Source organism: Sus scrofa, chromosome 1, assembly GCF_054392235.1.
Source record: "Sus scrofa isolate SSC_HxYL_T2T_F1_AM1 chromosome 1, Sscrofa_HxYL_maternal_Yorkshire_Landrace_v2.0, whole genome shotgun sequence".
NCBI lineage: Eukaryota > Metazoa > Chordata > Mammalia > Artiodactyla > Suidae > Sus > Sus scrofa.
This window is the reverse complement of record NC_139383.1, coordinates 248,411,762-248,429,578: the sequence shown is the minus strand read 5'-3', so window position 1 is coordinate 248,429,578 and position 17,817 is coordinate 248,411,762. Positions and strand designations below refer to the sequence as shown.

At 52.9% G+C, this 17,817-nt stretch overlaps 1 protein-coding gene across 7 annotated transcripts in view; it reads left to right on the top strand.

Annotated features, from left to right (window-relative positions):
- PAX5 (paired box 5) overlaps window positions 1–13,266 on the top strand; it is a 212,210-nt gene extending 198,944 nt beyond the window's left edge. For 6 of the 7 annotated variants that reach the window (XM_003122019.7, XM_084990016.1, XM_084990031.1 and 3 more), the window contains one exon: window positions 6,010–13,266. In XM_003122019.7, the coding sequence (XP_003122067.3) occupies window positions 6,010–6,086 (77 nt within the window). In that variant the 3' untranslated portion in view covers window positions 6,087–13,266. Of the gene's footprint in view, window positions 1–5,969 lie in introns of all 7 variants that reach the window. The other variant, XM_084990046.1, reaches the window with a different exon arrangement.
- Window positions 13,267–17,817: the final 4,551 nt, after the last annotated feature.

The following is a 17,817-nucleotide window of genomic DNA, read 5'->3' as shown; positions in this document are numbered from 1 at the left end:
CCAGGTCAGGCTGTTTTGAAACGGTGCCCAGCCGCAGCCCAGGCCTTAGTCTGCTGATTGTCTGTGGTTGGGGCCAGCCTGATCTGTGTACGTTATTAAAGATATTTGGGCCCCCAAGGACCAAGCGGGGCTAAGTCAGCCCTCAGAAGGCCAAGGAGAGCCTTTTGTTCTGTTGCTGTGAACTTCAGCTAGAGCTAAAGGTTCTGGAGCATGAGGTAGGGGCTCAGGGGTCACAGATGTCATTCACCCCGGAAGCAGAGCCAGTCAATCAGCCTGCTGGCAGCAACACTGGTCCCTCCCCAGCAGTCAGCTGAGGAATTCTCACTAATGTCAGAGATGGGCCAGGCTGCAGGAAGGGTTCCTTGTAACGGGGCTGTGACCCCAGTGAGGCCATGTTGACCTAGGACCTCCATATATGGCCGTGTACTGCCCAAGGGGACACGTGGCGGCTGAAATTCAGCCCATGCATGGCCCAAAGCCCTGAGCCCTGGTACAGGGGTACAGCTGCCTAGAGTGGGCACATTTTTCTAATTTTTATGACATGTCTGAGAGGCTTAGGTGCCTGATAGTTAAAGAATCAGAGAACTGGGAAAGGAGAGGCTTAGGCAGGTGTAGCAAAGGGATTGGGTAGGAGGTGGGTGGCCTGGAGGGCCACAGCGGGGGGACCTTGAATGCCAGACTGAGAAGTCTGCGCCTGATTGTGTGAGCACCTGGGAGCCCCAGAGGATGGTAAGGGGAGGCTGGGTCTGGACCATGTCCGGGGACTTTGCTGATCAAGCTGGAGTGAGATCCAGCTCACATCCCCCGTTATGGTCTGGTGTGGAAAAGTTGTGGATGCTGTTCTGGGGAGCCTCAGGCAAGCATATCTGGGCTTGGATGTGCTCAGTGCCTTTTTCCAAGCCAGAGCGGCAAAGAGGAAAAAGAATCAGAGCTGCGTATCTAAATGAGCATTTGCTAACTGGGCAGGTACTGGGCAAAACCCTTCATGCGGCTTACCTCATTTTAGCCTTGCAACAACAGCCCTAGGGGGCACCTAGTATTATCTTTACAGAGAAGGAGAAGGAGACTCAGAAAGGTTAATTAACTTACCCGAGGTCACACAGTGTGCAGGTAGCAGAAAGAGGACTTAAGTCATCCTGGCTCTAGAGACTGTATTCATAATCAGTGTGTGATGCCATAGTCTTACTCTCCCTGAATTCTATCTGAACAGTATTCACCCAGGCAAAAAGGCCCATCTCTCCATAGGAACAAGCCTTGAGAGTCCCACACACTCAGACTATGTGTGAGATGAGAACAGCTCTGGCCTATTTTTGAAAGCCAGGTTACGGTATTTATCTGTCAGGCTTTCAGTTGCAAACAACAGATTCCACTCTAGCTGATTTAAGCAGAAAGTGAATGTATGAAGGAATATTGGGGGCTCCCAGAATCCCCAAAAGGACCACAGAGACAGGCACGGGACACATAGCCAGGAGCAACACCCAACCACCCCACCAGGGCTGCTCTAGCATAAACACCCCCGCTGTTGGCACCTCAAGCAGCCCACTCTGTGCTGCTGCTTCAGCCAGGGGTGCCTCTGCCACCCAACCCCAGCAGGTGGAGTCTGTCAGCCCACTTCCTCAAGCAGCTCCCTTCCCAATCAAGGTCAAACTCAAGAGAGTCTAATTGGCAGAGCCCAGGTAAGGCACCTGTGCCCTGGCAGCAAGGGCAGCTGGGAGAATGAGTTCTGACTTCTAACTGAAAGAGGCGGGCCTCAGACCACAGAAGGCTCTGCAGACACAAGAGAAGTTTCAACAACATTGGGGAGTTCCTGTCGTGGCACAGTGGAAATGAATCCGACTAGGAACCATGAGGTTTCGGGTTCCATCCCTGGCCTCACTCAGTGAGTTAAGGATCCAGCATTGCTGTGAGCTGTGGTATAGTTTGCAGACATGGCTCGGATCTGGCATTGCTGTGGCTCTGGCGTCGGCTGGCAACAACAGCTCCAATTGGACCCCTAGCCTGGGAACCTCCGTATGCCGCAGGTACAGTCCTAAAAAGACAAAAAAAAAAAAAAAAAAAAATTGGGCTGTTACAAACATGAGACATGGTCCCTGCACTGCCCACGTCTGTAACCTGGGGGATCATAGCCAGGTTATCAACCAACCTGGCCCTCGTTTGACTCAGGTATAAAATGAGGCTCATGGCCACTGGCAGCTTCATTCAAGTGGAAGCTGAACATGATGCTCTCCTGAGGCCCTGAAAGCAGCGATCCCACTTTCTTGCAGATGAGGGAGAGGCCGGGCTTGCTCTGCCATAGTCTTACAGATAAGTCCCAGGCCGGTTCCCACCTACCAGCCTGTCCTTCCCCCAGTGTCCTCAGGAGTTTAGCTGAAAGAATCCCACTGCGCTGGGGAAGTAGACTCTTTCTGCTACTCGGGGAGGGTGCCAGTGGGGAAACCCGCCTTGAGGTGTCTCTGTGCTCTGCTAGTTCAGTGGCAACTGGGGAAACATGTCAGACACATCCCCGCACCCTGCCTATACCTCATCTGGCCTGATTGAAGCCTCCTTCACAGACACACGACTAAAGTGAGGATGGGCAATACTGCCTAATGGAGCTGCAGGCCAACTTTTCAGGAGACCCTCCCTCCCTGCTGGGCTTCCTCCCCAGGAGCTGCCCATGAGGTGCCCAGGCATGGCCCCGCCTGAGCCCCGGATCCAGCATCCCGCCAGGGCCCCAGGGAGGCAGGGCCATGGGCTGGCAGCAGGAAGAAAGGCCAGACTCGGTCAATTAGGATTGGAACAGGAGTGCCTGTGGCTTCCGTAAACGGATTAGAGAGCGAGGGGGAGCCCGAGATGACTATGTCAAGAAGTAAATTGATGATAATGTGAACGAGAGAGGAAAAATGACAGAAGAAAGGACAAGTTTATTCGCCATGGAGGTCTAATGGGCACCAGGAAGACAGAGTGCTTTGTGAGCCAATGTTTTCATTTCCCACAGTAAATGCAAGTGTTTTTGATTTTGCTGTGGGGCCCTCACACTGACGCTGCTGGACAGCCTGGCCAAGAGATCAGGCTCTGAGAGGGGAATGTAGGAGCCCAGGGTGAGAGCTGCCCCCTGGGAAGCTCAGAGGCCTGAGGAAGGATGTCCTGTCCCTCATTTGTGGGGACAGCCCTTGTGGTTTTGCTGCTCCTGTGCCATGCCCAGACCTGTGGGGCTGGGCCTCACCAAACACACACACACACACACACACACACACACACACACACACACACACGTCCCTCTCACCTGGGCCCATCTGAAGACAGGACACAGGGCTGGCGCTGCAGATGCTCTGTGGGTGACTGTCCCCATCATCTCACAGAAGAGAAAGCAGAGGAGACTGACAGGGGACTGATTTAGGGCTCCAATCAGGGAGGTGACAGGAGGCAGGAGAAAAATCCATCTCTAGGAATACTTCAGCATGGCACAGGCACCCACGCCTTCTGGAACAGCACAGCAGGGCACTGCCTGCTCCCTGCCCCCCGACCTACCCCATCACTGCTGCCCGAGCCATACTGCCTTCCTGGGAGGGAGAATTATATCCGCTAATTGGGGCTGGGTTTGGCGGGGCGGTGGCAGGTGCTAATCCTGCCCTCTTGGTTACGTACTGGCAGTGTGCCCTTGAACAAACTATTTTCTCTGCGCCTCAGTTTGCTCATCTACTAAATGGAGGCAATACGAGTGCCTACCTGATAGAATTTAGAGTTAAAATGGTGAACATTTAGAGTTAAAGGATATAAAGGGCTCTGAAAATTGTCCATTTCCAGAGCCCTCATATAGGCCCACTGTGACCCTAACCCCTTTTCACAGATGAGAAAACTGAGACTCAGGGGAATGAAGCCACTTATCCAGATCACTCAGCCAAGAGTGGTAGAGCCTGACTAGCGATCTTCAGGTCTTGGTGTCTGGTTACGGCATGTGGGAGAATTGCCAGGATTTGTTAGGATTTGGGTGAGATTTCGGAATGAGTCTCCCCACCCAGGAATTAAGAAACGTACTATTTCCGCCCCAGCAGGTATGGGGTCTACAGTAGCTCACAGGACTCCAGCTGCTGTCCAGTTGGATAAACACGGCTGTACAGGCCCTGAACTGTGTCATGGCAGGAGGAGTCCTGAGCCAGGGGCCAACGACTGGAATTCCAGGCTCTGTGGCTTTGGGCACATGGCTGTGGTTTGCTGAGCCTCAGTCCCCCCTCCTCACCTGTAAAAGGAGGTGATGACCTACTGACTCTAAGTCATATGATTCAGAGAATGTGCTAGTCTCTCTGAGCCCCACAGACCCTTCTGTCCTTGGGGAGGAGTTTGTGTACAGAGCAGAGCTCCCGGAGACCTCATCCAAAGCGTGCAGCCCAGAGACAGAGGGAGGAACCCAGCATCAGTACAAGAGGCCCCACACCCGAACTGTCCAGAGCAGGGCCGTACCCTGCCCTTCTGCCACGTACTCACGTGTCCAAATCTCCATGTCTTCCAAGTTCATCCCAACCCACTTCCTCCAGGAAGCCTGGCCCTGCCAGCATCATCTTGCATCCCTAGAGCTCTTTTCCCAGAGCTCTCACATCCCCTTCCTGACTCTGAACACTGGCCTGTGTTTGTTCATCATTGCCCAGCGCTGCACCCAGGAGGCTTGGAAAATAAATGAATGATTGGCCAGGGTCTATGCTATTGTGAGTTCTCCCAGTGCTGTTGCTCAATTACTCAACAAACCTGGCTGAACACGTGCCACTTGCAGGGCTCTAGTCTGGGGACTAAAGATGGGCCCTGAGCAGAGCAGAATTCAGCCCTTGCCTTTGTGGGGCTCTCTGTGCAGGGGGGAGGAAGCATGGAGAGAAGTGATCAGAGCACACCATTCAGCCTGCAGCAGAATATGGGCTCAGGACAGGGGGCATCTCAGAAGAGGAGATATGGGCTCTGAGACTTGAAGGAGGCAGAACTATTCAGCAGATAGGAAAGGCGTTAAGGTGTAGCCAAGGTGTCCTGGACAGGAAGCAGAGTGTGGAAAAGGCACAGGCTTGCGAGTGTGATAAAATCGGCTGGCTCTACCTGCCCCGTAGGTTTATTTAAAAAAAATTTCTTTTTTTAATGTTAGGGCTGCATCTGCAGCATATGGAAGTTCCCAGGCTAGGGGCCAAACTGGAGCTGCAGCTGTTGGCCTACACCGTAGCCACAGCAACGTGGGATCTGAGCCGTGTCTGTGACATACATCACAGCTCATGGCAATGCCGGATCCTTAACCCACTGAGTGAGGCCAGGGATCGAACCTGCATCCTCATGAATCCTAGTCGGGTTTGTTTCCACTGAGCCACGATGGGAACTCCACCCCGTAGGTTTAAATGAGCCCACACATGCAAAGGACGTAGCGGGCTGGGGCAGGAAGTGCTCAGCCAACAGGAGTTGCCACTAGCGCTGTGGCATATTTGAGATGGCTGCAGGGTTCCATTTCCCGGGAGCAGAATGCCGGAGTGTGAGCGGGAGGGTGGTAGCTGTGGAGGGACATCAGAGGTCAGCAGAGCTAGGCCACAAAGCTTCCCAAGACCAGGCAAAGAAATGGGGACTTTGCATCCTCTTGGTCAGAAATGGGCAAACTTTTTCTGTAAAGGGCCTGCTTATAAATATCTTAGGCTTTGCAGGCCACATGGTCTCTGCTGCAGCCTCAGCTCTGCTGGAGTAGCATGAAGGCAGCCACAGACAACACAGAAATGAATGGGCAAGGCCAGGCTCTAGTAAATCAATAATTACCAAGACAGGCAGCAGGCAGGATGTGGCCCCAGGCTGGCCACCCAGCTCTAGGTGGTGAGGAGGCCCTGAAACCCCAGAGCAGGCAGTGGCTCTGATCAGGGACTGAGATCTTGGTGAGTGATGACAGTGGTCTGGACTAGGGGAGGGGGAGGAAGGGACAAAGGTGGGGGACCCTGGTGGAAAGGGGACCCCAAGTATGGAGTTGGGGGCATAAGGTCTCCCTCCAACCTCCGTGGCCTCTTCTGTCTCTTCCAGGCTCCCCGTACTATTACAGCGCCGCTGCCCGAGGAGCCGCCCCCCCTGCAGCCGCCACTGCCTACGACCGTCACTGACCCCTGGAGCCAGGCAGGCGCCAAGCACTTATGACACATATCACTGAAGGCCATAGCCTCCCAGTCCCCTCCGATGACAGCCAGAGGGGCCCCATGAGACATCCCCCCTCCCCCCGCAGCAGCCCCCTACTCACCTGAAACTCCCTCCTCCTTTTTCCGCCAGGGACTCCAGGGCTCTATGGTAGTAGGGCTCTTGGACTTCTAGATACCTGTCCATTTCTAAGAGTCAATCGATGAGCTTCGCCCCATGGCACCTGGGTCTCTGCAAACCAACAGATTGTTCTGCAGGCAACTGCAGCCCCAGCCCCGGCTGCCAGTCCCCCAGCTGTCTGACCATTTGCCCGTCTTCCTGCCCCAGGCCTGGGAAGGAGAGTTTGCTTTTGTTGCTTCGGTAGCACCCCTGTAAATACCTTCCTGCTTTTTTGTGGACCCAAGGGTCCAACTGAGCCGACTGCCCCCCGCCCCCATGATGCATCCAGCACTCCCAGTGCATCATAGGACATCACAGACCTGTTCACAGAGCACCCCCTCTGCCCTGGGTACCTCTGAAGGTGGATGTGGAGCTCTCCTTGAGACCAAGGATGCCCACCCGGGGGCCCCAGCTTCCTGCTCATTGCTACTTCTTTAATATCCGGACTAAGAGTCTCACTGGGCTGATTTTGCTCTAAGCACCCCCCCCAAGACCCCTCCCCAAGAGAAACACACCTTGGGGAGACGCCCTGGCTTCCTGCCTCATTTCCCTGGGCCCAATGCAGTGCGAGCAGCTCTTTTCCATATCGAAGGACTCAAAGAGAACTGTCTGGGCGATTCCTCAGCTACTGTTCTAAAGTAAGATGTCTTCCCAAGTGCTGATTGCATGATGGACTTGGAACAAGAGGGCTGGTCAGGACCCAGGAGATGGTGGTCCAAGGCGGGGCCTGAGGCTCTCCTGACCCCCCCAGCCCCTGGAACCACTGAACTGAACTGGCATGCGTTTTCGGAGGCATGCTTAGGCTCAAAATCACACTGGACACCCACCATGGACATTTCTCCTACCCTCCAGGATGCCAGGGAGAGGATTCTGGGCCAGCCTGTCCCTGCCACGTAGACAGTGATTAACAAAAAGGACTGTGCCTGGACCAAGGACCGCACATATCTAGAGCAGCCAGCCAGAGCATCCTGACCAGCCCCTCCTCGCCCTTGTGGCGCCTAGTACGCAGCTGGGAACCGAGGTGCCCGGGTGGGGCGGACGCCCGCTTTGCATAGTGGGTACCTCCCTGTTGATCAAGGGGCTGGGATGGTCAGGGCTGCGGCCAAGGACCTCAGCAGCCTGGAGGGGTTGCTGGGAGAACTCCCTGTAAGGCTGAGGGGTCAGAAACAGCCACCTGCGAGGATTTGGGAGACAGAGGAAAGCTTCCTGGGAGAGGAGCAGGACAGGCAGTGAGGAACCGGTATGTGACCTGGGAATGGTTCAGAAACGGGGGAGCCTGGGGCCACCATCTCTTTGCCGGGGGCCTCAATTCCTTGCACGGTGTCTCTTGGCGACTCACAACAGCCAGGTAGAGGACCCTGCCAAATCTGGGCTGATGTACAGCCATGACAGTAGGCTTTGCCATGGCCTGTGACAGTGTGCCCCGTGTCTGCATGTCACCATGTTGGCAAAGAGCTGAGACAGAGAGAGCTCACACTTGAGGTTCTCGGGCCTGAGAGGTCTTGTCCTGGCTGCCCCTCTGCCTTGCTGTGGGATCTAAGGCAAGACCCTTCACCTCTCTGAGCCTCAGCTGCCTTAGTACAGCAGGGTCCCCTGCAGGGCCCCCTAGTAGTTCTCCCCTTCCCTTACTTTCTCCCCAGATGCTGGGGCTATGACAGGGGCACCTGGGGCAGGTCTTCCACTGCTGAGCAGGCCTGGGGGTGGGCACCCGAGTCCTGCTAATATTTGGACCAAGAGAAAAACAAGAACACCTTATGGGGTGAGAGACAGTCTTGAGGAAGACCTAGATCAGCTCCCCTCAGGGGAAACTGAGGCCCAGCTTGGGGGAGCCCAGGTCCAAGCAAGGAGGCAGAGGGGCCCTCCTCTGGCCGCCACTAAGTGCTGCCCCCCTCTACACCTTACAAGGTGCTGGGATGGAAGAGGAAGCTGAGGCTCAGCAAGGTGGAGTCCCCAGGCAGTGGCCTGCAGAGAGGAGAGGCTGGGACTCAAGCCCCTGACCACAAAGCGATCCTCCCACCCCCGGGGTGGGAAGCTGATGGCGAGGGTGGCAGACAAGGTGTCCCGGGGCTGTCAGAACGGCCAAGGAAGCCCAGTCACACAGGGCAGCGGTGGAGCCGGTGAGCTCAGGGCAGGCACGGCCGCCCACTGGAATCTGCTGTGCAAGGAAGGGAGGTGACCGGGGCCAGAGCCCGCCTGCAGGAGCCCAGGTGAACCGACTCCTGCCTCCACCTGCCCAGCGAGTTAGGAGAAGGTATGTTACGTGGCTTCTCCCTCCTTCCCTCCCTTCCAGAGAAAGTGGTGGCGGCTGGGGTCAGCAGCAGGGGCCTCTTGGCCTCTGTCACCCTCTGGATCCTGGTCGCTCCTATGGTCTCAGGCTGCAGGGAGGAGGTCAGAGCCCCCCAGCTGGCTGTCTAAGGCACATCCAATCCTTGCTCAGCAAAGCCCACCGGCCCCAGGCACACCCCTCTCCCCATCCTGTTCCTCCTCTTGACCTGTCATGAGCTCCCTCTATGCCTTTCCTCTCTCCTCTGAGGCTCTGCGGGTCCTCAGGCTGCATCTGTAATGATTAGACAAGCACTCGACCCCTGGGCCGCCAGGCAGATGCACAAGTGCACACGGATGACATGCATGTTCCCACACACGTACCTGCTCTCGCCAACTGAGTTCCCACGCTGACCAACTGAGCTGCCTGGGAGCTTGGAGAGGAAGGTTCCAAAGGGCACAAGCCGTTGAGTAGATGCCAGAGAATTCTGAATGGAAAACCTAGGCCAGGACTTTCACCAGCATCGCAGCGGGAGGCCTGGGGTGTTCCTCTGTGGGTCTTCAGCCCCGTGTTCCAGCTCTGACTTTTGAAAAGGACATTGTCGATTTTGCAGAAATTTTTCATACCATTAGCCTCTCTGCAACCTAGAACAATTTGATGACATATCAAACCCACCATCCCTTTCCCAAGGCGCCTTAGGGTTAACCCTTTCATAATGATGTTTGTATGGTGCTTTGCAATTCTTGACCATCCCATGGGGCAAATAGCACAATGCCCATTTAACAGATGGGAAAACTGAGACTTGAGGTTCACATGGCAAGATAGAGGTAAAGAGAATTCTCAGATCTCTAGGCCTCATTCTCTCTCCACATTCATGCTCCTGTCATGGGAATGTATGGCTCAGAAAAATCCTTTAATCCCCTAAAAACCCCCAGACCTACAATGAAACAAACAAACAAAACGAAATGAAACAAACCAGGGACTCAGAGGCTGAGGCCGGATAGAGGGGCCGAGGAGTTGGTGGCTTTGCTGGTCCAACTTTATTCCCAAGAGCACTGAAAATGCAAAGTTTTTGCCAGATTCATGCCAAGTCTAGTGAGGTTTCATCCACACTCCTTCCTTGCTGCGCCTGAGACTCAGAGGGAACTGGAGCTTGTCCAAGGCCACACGGCAAGCCCTGACAGGCCCTGGATGTGGACCCAGCTCTGACTCCCAGGGGCCAGGGCTCCAGTATCAGGAGATGTCCCCACCCTCCTCTTTTCTTTGTCCTTCCTGCTGTGGAACAGACTTCAGATCTGGCTGTGACAATATGCAGGAATCCCCAGATTCAGGCCATCGGGGCTGCCCAGAGCCCTGGGAAGCACAGATCACCACTTCAAGGGCCCTCGACCTGCTGCTTCCCAGACCAGCCAGGTGGGGTGACCTTGCCATGCTGCAGGGCTCAAGCAGCATGGGTGGTGGGGGCTTGCCCTACCCAATGGCATTCAAGCTGGACAACTTTTATGAGACTGATGCACTACCTACTGTGCTAACTAGGCACCTCAAGTAGGACAACTTTTAAAATGCTCTGTCACCCTCAAACAAAACCAGAAAAGTCTGTGGGTGAAACTGGACCCACTGGACACCAGCTTATGGCCCCCCCGTCTTTCTTGTTCACATCCTCGTCCTTCATTGCAGATCTGGGGGACATGGGAGCCCGGAGAGATAAGACATGAGATTCCTGTGGTCCAGCAAGTCAGTGTCAGGAACAGGCATCCCCAGTTCTTACCTGTTCCCTCCCTCATCCTGGGCTCTTTGGGCTTTGAAGGTGGGAGGGGTGGAGCATCAGAGGTGGGAGGGATGGGGGACTATTGGCTTTGAGGGGAGCTGAGTGCTGCCAGGGTCTTTCACATGTCCAGGGAACAGCCCCAGATGTGGCCACGAGGCACTGAGGGGTGACATCGCTTTATGAGAAGTCATATCCCAAAGCTCCCGCTCTGCCTTTGACAGCCTCTGGCTCCAGCCACCCTCTTTTGGATGACATTTCAGTTAGACCTGAGCTCCAAGCCATGGAGAGCAAATATTAAAATTAAACCAAGCACTCCTGATAAATACTTGGAAACAGGTTATGTCTGAGACACAACTGCTCTGAGAGTAGAGAAAAATCCAGGCCCCTTGTAGGCCAGGCTAGAGTGGCTGGATCCACAGCCCTGGGGCTAGAGCAGCTCCCCAGGGGCCCTGATAAGAGGTAGCTTAGCTTCATCACCGATACAGGAGCCACCTTTGATGGTTTCCAGGCACGCACACCAGTGCTCCTGGAGAGCTCATTCCTTTGGTTCTTTTGGCCTCAGAGAGCGCCAAGGCAAGCGTATTTCTTAAAAGCTAACAAAATACATTCCTACAAGTTGGACAGTCAGGCCACGACTCCCAGCCTGCATTCTGCGCCCCCTCCCAGCAGCCCCTACAGCCCCTTGTCCCCCGTTGCCCCTGTACCTCAGGATTCCCTCCTGCATATTCATGGTGGAGCCACAGTGTTGATCCATACTTCCCACTGTCAGCACGGCTGCGTCTCCAGAGTGGTGGCCTGGTCCCAGGGGGCCGCTGCAGAGGACTGGGAGCGAGTCCCCTGCCTGCCTGCTCTCCTGACGAGGGGGCTGCTGCTTCTCTGACATGGGCTGCTCGCCGGGAGCAGGCTGGCGCCAGGCTCTCTTTCATTTGCTGTAATTTCTCAACACCAGGGTTCCATTCCTGGATCAAAGGGGATATTGGGGTCATGTTCCTGCCATTCTAGAGTTTGAATCCATATGTTCCCAGGGGTCCTGTTTGGCTCATCTCCAAGTTAAGGGTTAACATATAACTACCATTCTCTAAATCTCTTCTGCTCCCCGCATCTCAGACCCCTGAGGCACACAAGGGGAAAATGCAGCAGTTTATCTATTTATTGAAGGGATCTTGATGGCTTCAGGTGGTATATTTAACCTCTGGGCAGGAGGGAGAGGGCAGGAATCCTGCCCTATAGTTTTGGCCAGCTCTGAGCATGGCAGGGAGGGAAGTGTGTGGAAGAGCTGGGGAAGGGACACCTGGGCAGTTACGTGCCCTACTCCCTGACTCCAAGGCCCGGCTGGAGGAGGCTGGGCTGCAGCCTCACCCACCCTAACCTGGGCTCACACACTCCTGTGGCCGAAGGGCCACCCTTATCCCCCTAATCGGCACACTCATAACCACATCCCCCATCTTCTCCAAAAGCACCATTAGGAACGAGTGATTTTGGATGATGGATTTTTGATTTACAAACGGTGCATTTCCCTTGGAGTGGAACAGAAAGGAAACCATTTAATGGCTCCCTTATTTTCAAGCATGAATACATTTTAATGAAACCATTTTATTGTATTTGAGGAAATGGAGAGTTGAACATTCCCACCAATCAATAGCCAATTAATTGCTATAAAGCTAAAAAGAAAATAAATAAGTCCTGAGTCTATTCTAAACACCCTCCAAAGCTCAGAGCCTCCAAATCTGGCCTTCCCCTCCACACGTGCCCACGTGAGGGTACACACACACACACACACACACACACACACACACACACACGAGCGCGTGCATGCATGCGCACCCCGACACCTCAGACATACTTGAAACTCAGAGAAAGCACTGAGTCTCCTCATGCCAATTCTTGCCTGCTCTTCTCGCCTTTGGTCAGAGGAGGTGAGCAGACCTGGCAGCAGCCCATCCTGGGGTTCGGGAAGAGGCAGGCCCAGGCCCTGGCCCCCAGCCGCCAGCACAGCATGGAGGAGCAAGCAGTGAGGCCCCCCTTCTCGGCCCCAACTGCTGGGCCTCCAAGTTTGGGCCAAGGGTGGAAATCTGACTCGGGTTTTGCCCTGACTCGCTGGAAGATGCTGCCCTGGTCTTTCACCCTCTAGTGGCCTTTGGACATTGAGTATTTGTAGAAATGCAGATTACATTGCAAATGGAACTCTTTGCCAGGAAGACATATGGATTTTGCTTTTCATTCTTTGAGACAGTTGACGTTGTCTTAGGGACTGACCTTCCAGCATCAAAGAAATACATATCTACTGTATCCGCCAAAGTTTGTGATGCCTGCATAGACGCTTACTTGTTAAAAAAAAGAAAAAGTACAAAAAAAGTACAAAAAAAAAAACCCCCCCCCAAAAAAAACACCACAATTGAATTGCCTTTGAAAGTGGGAGATGATCTGTCTCCAACAGATTGAAAAAAAAAAATGCTTCTTAAAAATGTGTATGTTTTGTATTCTTTTTTTCTAGTAGAAAATAACTGACTTGAAATATTGGTGGTTTTTTTTTTCTTAGTGACGTGTGTTGCTTTTGTGTGTAATAATATTTGAATGTAATTACAGCAGTGCCAATTTGCCAAAGATGTTGGACATATTTTTCTTTTGTTGGGAGAAGGGCAGGGGCTGGGGGTGGGACTTGGGAGAAAACAGGGGCGGGATTTTGGTTTAATTTTTTAACTTTTTTTTTCTTGTCAAACCTGGAATTTGTGATTTTATCCTAAGTTAAATGGTTGACTGCAACACATTTATTTTAGATTAGTTGGAAAAACTTGCAATAAGATTGGCGTAGTTTCAATATCTGTGTGTCTTTTCATGAGTGACTGTTACTTGTGAAGAATTGATTTTATGTAACCTTTATGTGAGATAATTATTTGTAAATATTTGCCATAATTTTATTGGTTCCTAAAATAAAAGTAATTTTTTAAGTTCAGAAAAAGAATTTGATCTCATTTCTTTTCACAACTTCATAGATGGTCTTTGACAGCTTTGACAAAGCCCGTGGGGTTGTGGGAAGTTGTGTGGGCTCTCCTGATAAAATCGGGATCACAACAAATCTGTGCAGCTAGATGCTGTGCTGTGGCTTTGGACTGTGGCCTGGAGGGATGGGGGAGGAAGAGGCAGAGTCCCCGTCCTCAAGAGGTTCCAAGCAAGCTGCTAGCTGCCTTGGCAGGGGACAGTGATGGTCGAGCCTCACATGGATTTGACTTCTGGTTCTGATTCACTGGCTGGGCAACCTTGGCCGAGCCCTGTAACTTCAATTTCATTAGCTCCAAAATGGTCAGTAACATCCACCTCATTCATCCATTCAACAAAAAGTGGCTGAACATCTATGCTGTCCCCAGATTTGGGGAACACAGTGGAGGACTGAACAAACAAGGATTCTGCTAACACGAAGCTTCTCATCTAGGGGATTCTTGTGAAGGTTAGGACACACGAATATATGCTCAGTAGTGGTGTGTGTGTGCACACACGCTCTTAACTTTGATCCAGGCTGGATCTTTAAGTTGCCTAGAATCCTAGAGGTCTGGGTGTTCCACACACACCACTAACATGCAATAGAGCTCAGAAGTCCCTTAGGCCAGGAGACCCCGTCTTTGGGCTCCAAAACCACAGGCCATGTCCGGCCAGAGCTCAGAGCCTGAGAAGCCATGATCCTTCCATGGGAGGGGCCTTGTCCCTATGCCTTCTGAGCTGAGCGTTTGTGGCTGCATGGGAGCCCTGGGGTGGCTTTCCATCAGGGGGCAGGGCAGCTGCAGCCTGAGCCCTGCCCCTGCTGGGTGGTGTCAGTTTGCAAGGGCAGGCAGGGACCGCTGCGCCCCTTGGCACAGTGTGTGCGACGCAGTAATTGCCAGAGATGGAGTGGGTGAGTGACCGCGTCGGGGCCGAGGGCTGCGACTCATTCATATTTAATAAAGCCGGCTGAGCGGCCTCCATTCATTTCTGCAATGAATGGTGACGAAGGTGATTCCTGAGGGAGAGGGAGAGACGCTGCGCTGGAGAACTGGCCCAGCTCCTTTCTTGCCAATGCTCAGGGCTTGGAGGCACCGACTTCGAAGAGAAGCAGCAGCATTTGGGAACTGAAAATTGGGCTCCAAACCTAGAGGAACCGGTGAGGCAGAGCTAGGCTTCTGTCCCGGATGCTTGCAGCCCTTGTCCCTGGTTCTCCTGGAATAGAGGCCCCATGCCTGCTCTCCTTGGGTATGGAGCACCAGTATCTGCAGTAACCAGGGCCTGTGCAGCCCCCACGTAAAAGCGGAATGGAGGTCTTGGGCAAGGCATCCGCTAAGGAAGGTGGAAATGCCACCCTGAACGCATTCAGGCACGTTCTGCCTTCTGCAGCACCCCTGCCCTCAAAAACCTTCATAAAGGCCGGGGGGCAGACCAGAGGCCTGAGGGCTGCCAGGTGGGGCTTAAGCCTCAGGCCCATTTGTTCCTCCAATTTCCATGGGAGCCAGGCTCCATGCTGGGTGCTGGGGACAGAGGTGACCCATCGAGGGGATGTGGTTACACCAGGGCTGTGAAAAAGGCAGAGGGATAAAGTTCCTAAGAGCCATGGCTGGGAGTCTCTGCTCCAGTATTTGATGGTGAGGTTCCTGATGTGAGCAGTCTCTTCACTTCTAGGTGCCTTAGTTTCTTCATCTGTACAATGGATATAAACCTCATAACACTTATTTGGAGAATGTTACAAGGAACACACGTTGTGCATTGTGTGAGATTTTTTTTTTTTCCCAATGACAGATGTGAGTTTTGCCAAGATGTTTTATTTGCCATAAAAAAGTCAAAATCCAAAATCCAAAGGTCACACTCTGAAGCTTCTCTGAGCTTCTCTGAGCCAGGCTCAGTGCTAGATGTGGGAGGAGGGTTGCTATAGACGGAATGTGTTTCCTCCCCAAATTCATAGACTGAAACGTTCCCCAATGTGATGGTATGAGGAGGTGGGGCCTTTGGGAGGTGCTTAGGTCCTGAGGGTGGAGCCCTCACGAATGGGGTTAGTGCCCTTTTTTTTTTATAAGACTCTGGAGAGCACCCTCACCCCTTCTGCTATGTAAGGACATAGGGAGCAGTCCTCATCTGTCAAGGCCTTGATCTTGAACTTCCCAACCTCCAGTACGCTGAGAAATAAATGTTGGTTGTTCCAACCACCCAATCTGTGCTATTTTTGTTACAGCAGCCCAAACGGGCCAAGACAAGGGTAGAAGGCCCCCGCCGTCTGGGGCAGGAGATATGCGTATTTTAATTCTGGAGGACATCACAAGGTGCCATCCATGGGTACACGGCGAGGTGCAGACTCAGAGCAGAGATTCCATTCATTTGTGAGAAGGGCGATCAGGAAAAGCTTCCTGGAAGAGGTGGCTTTTGAACTGAGCTGTGAAGGGTGGGCAGGATTCCAACAGGAAATTTTCCAGAAAGTAGGAAGGCAAGGCATTCGGGTAGAAGGGACAGTGCCCAAAGCCCCAGGGGTGAGAACAAGGGTGTGCTGGGAGGAGCCAGCAGATGGTTTACCTCTGAGGTAACCATGCACCGTGGCCTTTCCCCCAAGCTGTTTGTAGAGGCTCTGTGGGTGTCCCTGGGTCACAGGTAAGGGCTAGCCTGGGCTCAGGTCATTTCCTAGCAGATGGGGGTGCTCAAGGAGGAGGGGGCAGTGGCGAGTGCAAGCAGAGGGCAGAGACCCTCCTTGGAGGCTGCAGGCGGATTTCCAGCCCTGCAGAGGTAGCAGCCTCTGGACCCCTTGGCCAGCTGTGTGATGAGGGGGTAAGGGGACTCGTCTGCCAGCCTTAGCATGGCTGTGGCCTCCTGCATACACCACCTCCAGACACATGGTCCACCCAAGAGAAGGGGGTTGGCCACTACTGGGAGCAAATCAGGAGGAGGTCCCCCTGCAGGACACACAGTCAGTGTGAGGTTGGACCACAGGGGGCATTAGCACCTCAGGGGATCTTATTTCCTTTGCTAATCAATCTGTCTTTAGTGGACACGCATTATACACAATTTCAAAATAATTCTTAAAAATTTACACCACTTGGAGTTCCCATGATGGCTCAGCGGTTAGTGAACCCGACAAGCGTCCATGAAGACGTGGATTCCATCCCTGGCCTCGATCAATGTGTTAAGGATCCAGCGTTGCTGTGAGCTGTGGTGTAGGTCACAGACATGGCTCAGATCCTGTGTTGCTGTGGCTGTGGTGTAGGCCGGCAGCTACAGCTCCGATTCGACCCGAATTTCCATATGCCGCAGGTGTGGCCCTAAAAAGACAGAAAAAAAAAAATGCATTTGAGGGGACACGATTCAGTTCACAACATCACATGAGAATAAAGAGACCCCTCAGACCTGAGCCCAGCCTGGCTGTGCCTCTCACATGTCAACTCCTCTGTGGCCAGTCCAAGGCCACCTCTGCCCAGGGACGCCTGCCCCTGTCTGTCCAAGCCCCTCACAAGCCAGAGGCTCCAACTCCCAGATCTCGACTGTCAGGGTAGCCCCTAGGAAGATCCTAACCTCACACAAGCCAGAGGCTCCAACTCCCAGATCTCGACTGTCAGGGTAGCCCCTAGGAAGATCCTAACCTCACATCTTATGTTCAAATAAATCCTTGCTGGATTCAACCGTTACTTTTATTTTATTTTATTTTTTGTCTTTTTGCTATTTCTTGGGCCGCTCCAGCGGCATATGGAAGTTCCCAGGCTAGGGGTTGTATCGGAGCTGGAGCCACCGGCCTATGCCAGAGCCACAGCAACCAACGCAGGATCCAAGCTGCGTCTGCAACCTTCACCACAGCTCACAGCAACGCTGGATCCTTAACCCACTGAGCAAGGGCAGGGATTGAACCCGCAACCTCATGGTTCCTAGTCGAATTCGTTAACCACTGCGCCACAACGGGAACTCCTCAACTGTTCCTTTTAACATTTTAAAAATAAAATTAGGGGATTGTAGATAAATATAGCTCAAATCTTCCTTTGCAATGTGACTTTATAAGCTTATAAAGATAGAAATGTCTCAAGGGAAAAGATAGTAGTATTTGGCTGTTTCTTTTCTAAAATATTTTTACATACAAAAACATTTTAATTCGGACAAAAGACAATCTGGGAAAATAAACCTAGGAAATGTGAAGAGGTGCAATGCTTTTCATGTATGAAAATATTCTATGTATGAAAAATATTGGCATCCCCAGCAGAGAAATGGGTGAAAGACACGCAGAGCTCATTCATAAATGGAGCTATACTAAGTACGGTCAATGTCCCTTTCTAGATTATGATGCAACTTCAAACTTTAAGGATATTTTAAAATGCCCAAATTGGGCGAGGGTGCAAAGAAATGGATGCTCCTCCGTGCTGCTGCTGGACTGTCTGGCAGTGCAAGCCAGAGCTGCCCTTTGACCCCCAGCCTGGGTGCTGGCCCCCGGGGACACCCAGGGGAGCAGGAATTTAAAGAGCACAGCGGGGGTCTTGCATCCAGGCCCGCCCACTCCCACTCCCAGGTCTGCGATTTTTCC